At 43.6% G+C, this 12,901-nt stretch overlaps 1 protein-coding gene across 1 annotated transcript in view; it reads right to left on the bottom strand.

The window, feature by feature from the left end:
* LOC123991088 (plexin domain-containing protein 2-like) overlaps positions 1 to 12,901 on the bottom strand; it is a 172,038-nt gene that overhangs the window by 51,687 nt on the left and 107,450 nt on the right. The window contains exon 6 of the mRNA XM_046292284.1: positions 791 to 909. Within this exon, the coding sequence (XP_046148240.1) occupies positions 791 to 909 (119 nt within the window). The remainder of the gene's footprint in view (positions 1 to 790; positions 910 to 12,901) is intronic.

Raw genomic sequence — 12,901 nt, 5'->3', positions numbered from 1 at the left:
CTTGTGATTATGATAGATGTATAACATATGTAATAATTGGATTTAATGGATTCCGTAATTGCGGCCTAACACATTTAGACATTTATCTGACAGAGAAGTCACTCTTGATTCCAACTCTCTTTCACTCAGTTCCTTTTTCTCCCTCTTCCCATTTTGACATTTTAATCGGCACTGTCACAGTATCTAGTAAACATAATCTCTCTCGCATGCAGCGATGTTACAGTGATCCAAAACTTGCGACACGAGTTAGACTGTTATTAACCATATTAAACATATGGAAGCAGAATGGGGAGAGGAAGTAATATTTTCAGAGGGAGCGTCAATAACGAAGGCCATTAAATTGTCAGTCACGGTGGCGACACATCGTGCCCGGAGTTAAAACAGAGGTTGATGAGCACGGCGCTTTATTCATCAATTCAATCAAGGAGAGAATTAAATAAATGCTCTGTCATCAAGAGAAAGTGAGGGTGAGGAAGGAGAGACAGAGATAGAGAGACCAAGAAAGAGAAACAGAAAGAGACGGCGAGAGAGAGAGAGAGAGAGAGAGAGAGAGAGAGAGAGAGAGAGAGAGAGAGAGAGAGAGAGAGAGAGAGAGCAGGGTGAGTGTGAAGAATTCCCTGCTTCTCACGAGATAGGTGTGACGCCATGTCACTCCTTACACCCCTATGGGAGATACACGGAGAGATGAGCACTGAGAGTAAGAAAGAGATGGATAGAGGGAGAGGAGCAGCAAATAGAGGAAGCGAGTGGTAAATAAAGCCTAGAGAGGAACAGAGAGAGAGAGACTGACCTCTTTGTAGGCGAAGACAATCCTGCCGTCGCTGTGCAGTGTGGCCTGGAAGGTGAAGCTACCCAGGTTGTAGTTGTCTTGCAGGTGGACATGATCCCACTGGACCACCAGAGCAGTGCCTGAGAGAGAGGGACACGGTCACAACCATACATAACTACACAGGCGACACAGAACCACACAGAACCACATGGGGCCTCACAGAACCACATAAAACTACACAGGGCCACATACAACCACATAGATAGAACCAAACAGCGCCACACAGAACCCCTTAGAACCACACAGGACCATATAGAACCAGACTGAGAACCATACCAGACCGCGTAGAACAACATAGAGATCTGTTAGATAAAAATCAGGGAGACCAACGGCAGGGAAGGCTCCTTAAGTTTCAAACATTGATTGAGGCACCCAGGGAAGCCAAAATGAGTTGCAATGTGTGTCTTCCCTGTTACCATAGACTCTACAGGGAGATCAGTTTCACCTTTTTTGATTATAAAGAGACATGTAGTCCTAGTGTGTTCCAGTTTAGCAAAACTCCCTATGACATAACAGGATGCTTCAAAGTATTTTTGAAGAATCAGGTGGATGCTCACATGGAACTCATGGCACTGTACTGTACTAGCTACCCCCGGAGTGCAGGCCTCACGTTCATCTCTATGCTGTTTTGATTTAGTGTGGACTTCGGAGAGCCTTTGGACGTGAAAATGATGTCTTCGTTCTCCTGTGCAACCAGCCAGTCATTTGGCCGGGAGCCAGAGCAATAAAGGTTTGTTAACACAAGTAATCAATTTTTCCTTCACACACCCAGAGCCCCTCGCTCCATCCAAAGTAAAGTGGAGATTTAGTTTCTCTGCTGACAGCTAGGAGTACCGGAGTCTAGTGCTACAGGAAACCCCATAATAACCCACATCTGGCCTCCAGAAGGCTTCTGCATGGGGCTGATGCTGCAGGATTCGCAATGGCCTGGCGAGGGCATGGGGCTGTATGCTGGATGTAGAGAGGACAGGGACATGTCTGTGATTGTTACAGTAACTCCATCCCAAATGGAACCTTATTTCCTATATAGTGCACTACTTTTGACCAAGGCACACCCTGTCTGTTCTGAATTCTCTATCTAACTGAGAATGGCTCCTGCGGGGGGGCTAGAGAGCGTGCTATGGAGTAGACTTGCTTTGCTAGAGCTCCGCTCTATTTTGAAACAAATTAATATTTGTCTTAACCTGTCACGACCTATAACTTCAAACATTGTCTGGCAATATGACAAAGGGAAAAGGCACCAAAAAAAAGGGGGCGCTAAACAAGATAATTTGAATGAGATAGAGAAACGAACCAATTTTAACGTCGCTGACCCACGAGGAGTTAGCTGAAGATGCTAGCTCCCAAGAGTTCCCCACAGAACCTACTGGCTGCCATAAACTCACTAAGCAAGAAGGTGGACACAAGGTTGGCTGGTATCTCAAAGAGTACTGGGAATTTGACTGAAACTGTGAAGGCAACTAAGGGCAGGGTGCATGAGGTTGAGCAGACAACAGTTGATCACGAGGCCAGGCTACGGGACAAAGAAACAGAGAAACAGTGCGCAATGTTCAAAAATGATGACAAAACCCCAAAAGCCCGATTGGAAATGCTTGAGTCGCATTCAAGACGCCAGAACATCCGAATATTTGGGATCCAGGAGGACACTGAGAAAGGGAAACCCACTGAATTCGTCTCGGAGCTGATACGTCGCTGGGGAGTGAACACCATCCTGATCGACCGCGCACACAGATCACAGGCAACGAAGCCTGCCAAGGGCACGCCACCAAGGCCAATCCTGTTACCGCTGCACTATCCCCAGACCAGGGATCTCATCCTCAAGCTGGCTAGTCAAAAGTTCCCCCTTAACTACAATAGAGCCAGGGTGTCTTTCTACCCAGATCTTACCCAGAAAGAGTATAATGAGTTACGCAACAAATGCAAAGTGGCCAACATCCGATATGGATTCCTCTTTCCAGCCCAGGTTAAGGGGACAGTCGAGGGATCAACACGTATGTTTGACAACCTAAAAGAGGCCTGTACTTGTCTGTACTTCTCAAGCAAGCACCCTGGCTGAGGATACAGAACGACTGTGTCAAACGGCTAAATGGCCAAATACAGGCCAGGAATGTGTTTGAATTTCATGAGTATGTCTTTTCGATCAGAGGATCACTCACCCCCTAACATGAGAGTTAAGTGTTATTTAATATTAGTTTATTTGCTGAGCATCTATAGATGATGAGTTAGTTGAAGCTGTATGTCTAGACACCCTAAGGTTTGTGTGTTAGTCAAGGAGTGCTTCGTTTGGGGAAGTCACTCAGTAAAGTGACGAGAGGGGGGATGGGGTCTGTGTTTTATGTTCACATTTATTAATACAGGTGGCATGACGAGCTCCTGCACGGCGGGACGTTTTTCATTTTGGGCTTTGTATGACAGCAACAATTTGCTCTAAAATAAGAAATGCCACATCGTGACCGAGCACAGAGTAGACCTGGTGGAATAAAGATGGTCAGCTGGAACTGTAATGGCTTAGGGCATGTCGTGAAACGAGCTACGTTTTTTTCTCATCTTAAATCACTGGACGCTGACATAGTGTTTCTTCAAGAAACTCATATTAAACGCTCCGCTCAGGCCAAGCTACGAGTCGGCTGGATCGGTCAGACATACCAGTCTAACTTTGATGCAGAAGCGAGAGGGGTAGCAATCCTGATAAGGAAAAACACTCCTTTTGTTTACTCATCCTCGATTTCAGATCCCAATGGTCGGTGTATTATTGTTGTCACTGGATTCAAAACCAATAACCTTGGTCAATTTATATGGAGCCAACTTCGATGATCCATTCTTTTTTCAAAGGGTATTTAAGGCCATACCAAATATCTCGGATACAAGTGTTATTGTTGGAGATGACTTTAACTGTACGTTAGATCCTCTTTTAGATAAACCGCTATCAAGGTCACTTCAACAATCAAATGCCAGTGTCTGTCTAAATACATTGATGACAAACAACATTGTTGATATTTGGAGACTGACGCACCCAACAGACAGGGATTATTCTTTCTTTTCGTCAGTTCATAAATCATATTCCAGAATTGACTATTTTTCGTTGGACTCCAAACTAATTTCAGCAGCTGCGTCGGTTGCCTATCACCCTATTCTAATTACGGACCACTATCCTCTGTCCATGGTGCTGAAACTCGACACTATGTCTACAGGTCGGCAACCCGTGATGCTAAGACAAATACCTGTTGAAAGATGATACTTTTTGTCAGTATTTGAAGGAACAGATTGCCTTTTTCCTCAAAGCTAACGACGCGGGGGATGTTGACGACTCCACCCTTTGGGAATCTCTAAAGGCTGTGATTAGAGGGTACATTATTTGTTATACATCAGAGGGGAAGAAACGAGCCAATACTAGGCTAAGAGAAATTGCAAGAGAGTTAGGGGAACAGGAGAACGTTTTTAGGACTAATTCCTCGAATACAGTCCTTGAGAAGATCACAAAGTTGAAATATGAATACAATATCATCCTTTTGAAACGGGTGGGCTCTTTACTTGCTAGAATGCAACAAAGTTATGTGGAACTGGGTGACAAAACACATAAATAATTAGCAAGACAGCTAAGGCATGTACAGGCATCTAGAGCTATTCACAGAATAAAAGACAAGAAGGGTAAAATAGTAACAGATCCGCAGGATATTAATAAATGCTTTGCTCAGTTTTACTCATAGCTATACCAATCAAAATGCAACACTACTGATCCACAAACTATGGAACGTTTTCTCGCTGAATGTGGACTTCCTAAACTAGACGGAGGCAGCTGCTGCACTCGATGCTGCGATAACTTTAGAGGAAATTAACACATCGATAGCACAATTTCCAAACTGCAAGGCCCCTGGGCCCAATGTAATAGAATTCTACAAGAAGTACTGTGCCAGTCTAGCTCCACTTATGTTGCGAATGTTTAAACAATCCAAAGAAAAAAAGATAGAGATTCCATGGAGATGTCGTCGCCCCGTGTCGTTACTCCCCATAGAAAATAAGGTGTTGACAAAGATATTGGCAAACCGATTGAAAAAATATATTTCTGACATCATACACCCTGACCAGACAGGTTTTTATCCCGGGCCGACATATATACTACAATTTGAGACGCCTTTTCAACGTAATGTATCATGATCATAAAGTTGAGGCAGTGGTAATAGCTCTTGACCAGAGAAGGCGTTTGATCAGATTGAGTGGAAGTATATGATGTCGGTTCTGGAGCATTTCAGGTTTGGAAAGGAATTTATTAATTGGATAAGAATTATTTCTGCACACCCACTGGCGTCTGTGGTAACCAATCAGGAAATGTCGCAGTCATTCCGCCGGTTCAAGGGCTGCCGACAGGGGTGCCCTATTTCGCATGCGCTCTTCGCTATAGCCATGGAACCCCTTGCTACTCACATTCGTGCATGTGCCGATATAGCTTCTGTTAAAAAAGACACACAGCACAAAATTTCCCTATTTGCAGACGATGTTCTTTTGTTTTTATCCAAGCCTAAAATGTCTATACCCCCCTTACTTAACTTGATAAATACATTCGGCTCCTTCTCTGGCTACAAGTAAACTGGCAAAAAAAAGTGAATTGATGCCGATATCATGGCCTGTGGATGTGTCGTTTCTGCAATCTTCCCCATTTAGAAAGGTGATGGACATGTTCACAAGCCTTGGCATTGTAATGACAAGAGACCTTGATAAGCTATTGAAAGCAAATTGTGACTTGAAAATGTAACAGCTTTAACAAAATTTAGATTTTTGGAAAACTCTGCCTATCTTTTTGGTTGGTCGTATAAACGCTATTAAAATGTTTGTCCCTACCCAGGTTTCTTTACCTCTTCCAATGTCTACCCAATTTCATACCACATAGCTATTTTAAGAAACTGGATTCAATAGTAATTCCATTATTATGGGATAACAAGGCAGCCAGAATTTCAAAGAACCATTTATGCAAGTACAAGATAGAGGGAGGCTTTGGCCTTCCTCACTTCAAACTGTATTATTGGGCTGCTAATCTGAACATTGTGTCTTTCTGGAAGGAAAGTTTACCCGGGATGCGACAGAAGGATATTCCTTCATGGCTTTTGATTGAGCAGGCCTCCTGTCAACGTTCCTCACTCCCTGCACTTGTTAATAGTCCATCATAAGTGAAAAAGCCACTTATGACTCTAATCCAGTCATTTGTCATACCTTTAGGATCTGGAAACAGATTAGGTATTTTCTTAACATGTATTCCCACTGTATACATTGTCCGATTTGCATGAATCATGCTTCCCACCCTGCATTGGATGATATGGTGTTTTCACAGTGGAGGGAGAAGGGGCTCACAACAATTGGTCATTTATACATTGATAGTCAGTTAGCTTCATTTCAACAATTACAGGATAAGTTTAACATGCCAACAACACATTTTTCAGATACCTCTAAATCAGGAATTTCTTAAGGACACATATCCCACAGTATGGTGTTAAGCCAAATAGCCTGATCCTTGTCAAACCCCATTCAAAGGGGTCAGTCTCTAGATGTGTATAATGTGCTACAGGCCCACATAGAGGTATCCACAGACACTATTAAAAGGGCTTGTGAACAAGAACTTGGTTCATAAATCTCAGATGAGGACTGGGTAGAAGCTCTCATGAATATAAACCACAGTTCAGTGAATGCCAGACACAAGCTTGTACAGTTTAAGGTGATACACAGGTTACATTACTCAAAAGTAAAACTGCATAAAATATTCCCGGACACCTCACCACTGTGTGAGAGGTGCAAGCAGGATGAGGGGATGTTGACCCACTTATTTTGGACATGTCCTAAGTTATATGCTTACTGGGCTCTCATTTTTGATTACTTATCTAATGCCTTTAGGCTAATCTGAAAACAGGACTCCATAAATTGTATCAGCATATGGATTGCGCAACCAGGGCTGGCAAAACCTTGGATCATTGCTATTCTAACTTCCGCGGCGCATATAAGGTCCTCCCCCGCTCTCCTTTCGGAAAAGCTGACCATGACTCCATTTTGTTGCTCCCTGCCTACAGACAGAAGCTAAAACAAGAAGCTCCCGTGCTGAGGTTTGTTCAACGCTGGTCCGACCAATCTGATTCCAATCAAACAAGCTAAGCGTTAGTACAGAGACAAAGTAGAATCACAATTCAATGGCTCAGACAAAAGAGGTATGTGGCAGGGTCTACAGTCAATCACGGATTACAAAAAGAAAACCAGCCCAGTCATGGACCATAACTTTTTTGCCCACTTTGAGGACAATACAGTGCCACTGACACGGCCCGCAACCAAAACATGTGGACTCTCCTTCATTGCAGCCGAGGTGAGTAAAACATTTAAACGTGTTAACCCTCGCAAGGCTGCAGGCCCAGACGGCATCAGCCGCGCCCTCAGAGCATGCGCAGACCAGCTGGCTGGTGTGTTTACGGACATATTCAATCAATCCCTATCCCAGTCTGCTGTTCCCACATGCTTCAAGAGGGCCACCATTGTCTGTTCCCAAGAAAGCTAAGGTAACTGAGCTAAACGACTACCGCTCCGTAGCACTCAATTCTGTCATCATGAAGTGCTGTGAGAGACTAGTCAAGGACCATATCACCTCCACCCTACCTGACACCTTAGACCCACTCCAATTTGCTTACCGCCCAAATAGGTCCACAGACGATGCAATCACAACCACACTGCCCTAACCCATCTGGACAAGAGGAATACCTATGTGAGAATGTTGTTCATCGACTACAGCTCAGCATTTAACACCATAGTACCCTCCAAACTTGTCATCAAGCTCGAGACCCTGGGTCTTGACCCCGCCCTGTGCAACTGGGTACTGGACTTCCTGTCGGGCCGCCCCCAGGTGGTGAGGGTAGGTAACAACATCTCCACCCCGCTGATCCTCAACACTGGGGCCCCACAAGGGTGCATTCTGAGCCCTCTCCTGTACACCCAGCTCACCCACGACTGCGTGGCCACGCACGCCTCCAACTCAATAATCAAGTTTGCGGACGACACAACAGTGGTAGGCTTGATTACCAACAACGACGAGACAGCCTACAGGGTGGAGGTGAGGACCCTCGGAATGTGGTGTCAGGAAAATAACCTCACACTCAATGTCAACAAAACTAAGGAGATGATTGTGGACTTCAGGAAACAGCAGAGGGAACACCCCCCTAACCACATCGATGGAACAGTAGTGGAGAGGGTAGTAAGTTTTAAGTTCCTCAGCGTACACATCACAGACAAACTGAATTGTTCCACCCACCCAGACAGCATCGTGAAGAAGGCGCAGCAGCGCCTCTTCAACCTCAGGAGGCTGAAGAAATTTGGCTTGTCACCAAAAGCACTCACAAACGTCTACAGATGCACAATCAAGAACATCCTGTCGGGCTGTATCACCGCCTGGTACGGCAACTGCTTCGCCCACAACTGTAAGGCTCTCCAGAGGGTAGTGAGGTCTGCACAACGCATCACCGGGGGCAAACTACCTGCCCTCCAGGACACCTACACCACCCGATGTCACAGGAAGGCCATAAAGATCATCAAGGACAACAACCACCCAGGCCACTGCCTGTTCACCCCGCTATCATCCAGAAGGCGATGTCAGTACAGGTGCATCAAAGCTGGGACCGAGAGACTGAAAAACAGCTTCTATCTCAAGGCCATCAGACTGTTAAACAGCCACCACTAACATTGAGTGGCTGCTGCCAACACACTGACTCAACTCCAGCCACTTTAATAATGGGGATTGATGCGAATTGATGTAAAATATATCAATAGCCACTTTAAACAATGCTACTTAATATAATGTTTACATACCCTACATTATTTATCTCATATGTATACGTATATACTGTACTCTATATCATCTACTGCATCTTTATGTAATACATGTATCACTAGCCACTTTAAACTATGCCACTTTGTTTACATACTCATCTCATATGTATATACTGTACTCGATACCATCTACTGCATCTTGCCTATGCCGCTCTGTACCATCACTCATTCTTATATCTTTATGTACACATTCTTTATCCCTTTACACTTGTGTGTATCAGGTAGTAGTTTTGGAATTGTTAGTTAGATTACTCGTTGGTTATTACTGCATTGTCGGAACTAGAAGCACAAGCATTTCGCTACACTCGCATTAACAACTGCTAACTATGTGTATGTGACAAATACAATTTGATTTGATTTGATTCGATAAAGTTATAGCCCCAGACCCATTGATCACTCTGTTTGGTACAGCTGTACTCCACTCAATATTAATTTTTGGCTTAACTACACTGCTTGTAATGACTATATGCTGTCTTCATGTACCACCTAATAGGATTTTGTTTTATTTTGTGTATGTGTGAGTTAAGTTTTGTTTTGTCCTCTAAATTGGCCATCCCATTCAACAGTACTTGAATGAATGTCAATGTTTGTATTGCTGTCTTTTTTTATATTGGAAAATAATAAACACATTATTTAAAAAAGAGAATGGCTCCTGGCTGTGTACAGGGGTCTGGGAATGCAACGCTACTCTCCTTTGACTATGTTTTGGATGGGGAGGCAGGGAGGGAGAGAGGGAGCAATTGAGGGGCAAATCAAGCAGTATAGAGATAGAGGTATAGGATGATGGGAGGAGGGAAAGTGGGGTGGCTATTTTTAGTTGTCAACTGGCCATGCAAACTCCTGCCCTCCAGGACACCTACACCATCTGATGTGACAGGAAGGCCATAAAGATCATCAAGGACAACAATCGCCTGCGCCACTGCCTTCATCCCACTATCATCCAGAAGGCGAGGTCAGTACAGGTACATCAAAGCTGTGACCGAGAGACTGAAAAACAGCTTCTATCTCAAGGCCATTATACTGTTAAACAGCCATCAATAACAATAAGTGGCTGCTGACTCAAATCTCTAGCCACTTTAGCAATAAAAAATTGGATGTAATAAATGTATCACTCGTCACTTTAAACAATGCCACTTTATATAATGTTTTCATACCCTACATTTACTCATCTCATATGTACAGTATATACTGTACTCTATACCATCTACTGTGTCTTGCCTATGCCATTTGGCCATCTCCTCACCCATATATTTTTATGTACACATTCGTATCCATTCCTTTACTTTATTAGTTGTTGTGAAATTGTTAGATTACTTACTGCATGGTCGGAATTAGAAGCACAAGCATTTCGCTACGCTCGCATTAACATTTGCTAACCATGTGTATGTGACCAATAACATTTGATTTGAAAAATAACTATCTGAAAGCCAAGCATCCAATCTGATAGGCTGCCACCTTTACAATATATTATTAAAAAGGTAAAAAAATGTAACCCCTCCCATCACAAATAGTTTCAGGTTTGAACCTTTACATAGGGGTTCCTCAAAGACCCTTTTCAGAACTTGAAAGGTTCCGTCGGTGTGGCAACCCAAAAGGTTCTTGCCGGCACCTTGATAAATAGTTATTAAAGTGAGAGAGGCAGACTTTCCCTCCTCCAAGTTGTTGTGCGTCCCATATGGCACCCTATTCCCAACACACTATATAGGGAATAGGGTGTCATTTCAGATGCAACTAGGCAGTCGCTATGGAGGGCTAAATCTAACATATTTGAATCAAGTTTTAATTGGATGTACATGTGAGGCAGTGAGGCTGAGGTCAGGGATGCCAACTGGTTAAGGCCCAAAAAGGTGACAAACATTTTTGGCACGGAAACACGGAGGAAAAAAAACATTGTGAAGTGAAGGAAAATGTGCTTCTCTTCAGAGAATAACAAGTACATAACACACATTTAAAAATGGTGTTCTAAGGTCGGTGGGAGTTTGGGCTCTTTGGTCTGGGTTTAAGGTTTATCGTGATATGTACAGTTATGTAGAACAATTTTATGGTTCTTTATATATCCTTTATGGAGAAGGTTCTATAAAGGAACCTTTCTCAATCTGAAAGGTTCTTTGTATATCTTTCTGAAGAACCATACAGGGTTTTTGATTCTGGTCAGCCATATTATATTGCTCAAATTCCATAGGTGTTATTATTGTGTTAACTGACACATTTAATCAAGTGAGCTACCTCTGGAACATCTGGGGGTCCCTGAGGAGAGAATTGAGAACTACTGACTGCTTCAGTCAACCGTTCTCAGTTGACAAGGCCATACGTAAGTCTTTCACAAGACACTTTCACTGGCCATAGTCAGATACTGTAAGATACTGTAAGATATATAGTGGCATAACACAACACATTAGATACATTGGAATGACACAAAGATTTGTGCGCAGACCACGCCCCAAAAATATTATACATTTTGTGAACTGTAAAGAACCATTGAAAAGCTCCAGTGATGGCTCCACGTAGAACCTTCACCCTTCTCAAGGCACCCGTGAGTAACATTCATTATTTTTTTTTACAATTTAGGAGCAGACACATATATTTTGGGAGCACAATGAAAGTAATTGACAAAAGGTTTTTGGGGTGTTCCATGCTCAATCAGGCACAATGTAACCTCAAATATGAATCTCTTAGGTGAAACAAAAATGTTCAGCTGCCTATTTAAGGGTGGGAGGTTACCATGGTAACAGGGCACTCACGCATCTGTGAATAATCCATAGAATGAAGAATTACAATACTAGAATGGACATTTTTTTATGATGGGATAAAGGTCAGCCATTTTGGTCAGAGGGTTAGTTGGTCAATACAGTGGTAAGATATTGTATAAAACAATACATTTGAAGAATTTATCTGCACTGTATGTTTGTTAGCTAGCTAGCTAGCCAGACAGTTTCAAATTAAATGCTTACTACATTCCATTTAAACAATGCAGTCAATCCACAGGCTGAAAAGGCAAGTACTGATTTTGTATCATATAATAGCATTCACAGCTTTCAATCATTTTTACATTCATGATCTGTTAACATATATGTTAGATTATACAGAACATTGGTTGAAAACCAGGTAAAAACTGTATTTATAATTATATGACCATTTAAATTGACTAATTCTTTTACACATTTTCTAATATATCACATGCTTAACTTTTATTTTCCTGCATAAGTAAAATCAGGATTATGCCTCTACTGCCATTCATCCCAATTAAATGGCACCCTATTCCCTATCAGTGTCTGTGTCCCTCTATAAAATTGTTATTCCTCTAACCCTAGGAAGCTCTTTGCCACCTTCTCCTCCCTCCTGAATCCTCCTCCCCCTCCCCCCCCTCCTCCCTCTCTGCAGATGACTTCGTCAACCATTTTGAAAAGAAGGTCGACGACATCCGATCCTCGTTTGCTAAGTCAAACGACACCGCTGGTTCTGCTCACAGTGCCCTACCCTGTGCTCTGACCTCTTTCTCCCCTCTCTCTCCAGATGAAATCTCGCGTCTTGTGACGGCCGGCCGCCCAACAACCTGCCCGCTTGACCCTATCCCCTCCTCTCTTCTCCAGACCATTTCCGGAGACCTTCTCCCTTACCTCACCTCGCTCATCAACTTATCCCTGACCGCTGGCTACGTCCCTTCCGTCTTCAAGAGAGCGAGAGTTGCACCCCTTCTGAAAAAACCTACACTCGATCCCTCCGATGTCAACAACTACAGACCAGTATCCCTTCTTTCTTTTCTCTCCAAAACTCTTGAACGTGCCGTCCTTGGTCAGCTCTCCCGCTATCTCTCTCAGAATGACCTTCTTGATCCAAATCAGTCAGGTTTCAAGACTAGTCATTCAACTGAGACTGCTCTTCTCTGTATCACGGAGGCACTCCGCACCGCTAAAGCTAACTCTCTCTCCTCTGCTCTCATCCTTCTAGACCTATCGGCTGCCTTCGATACTGTGAACCATCAGATACTCCTCTCCACCCTCTCCGAGTTGGGCATCTCCGGCGTGGCCCACGCTTGGATTGCGTCCTACCTGACAGGTCGCTCCTACCAGGTGGCGTGGCGAGAATCTGTCTCCTCACCATGCGCTCTCACCACTGGTGTCCCCAGGGCTCTGTTCTAGGCCCTCTCCTATTCTCGCTATACACCAAGTCACTTGGCTCTGTCATAACCTCACATGGTCTCTCCTATCATTGCTATGCAGA

Source organism: Oncorhynchus gorbuscha, linkage group LG12 (genome assembly GCF_021184085.1).
Source record: "Oncorhynchus gorbuscha isolate QuinsamMale2020 ecotype Even-year linkage group LG12, OgorEven_v1.0, whole genome shotgun sequence".
Lineage (NCBI taxonomy): Eukaryota > Metazoa > Chordata > Actinopteri > Salmoniformes > Salmonidae > Oncorhynchus > Oncorhynchus gorbuscha.
The sequence above is the reverse complement of the archived record's forward strand: the minus strand, read 5'-3'. Positions and strand labels throughout refer to the sequence as shown.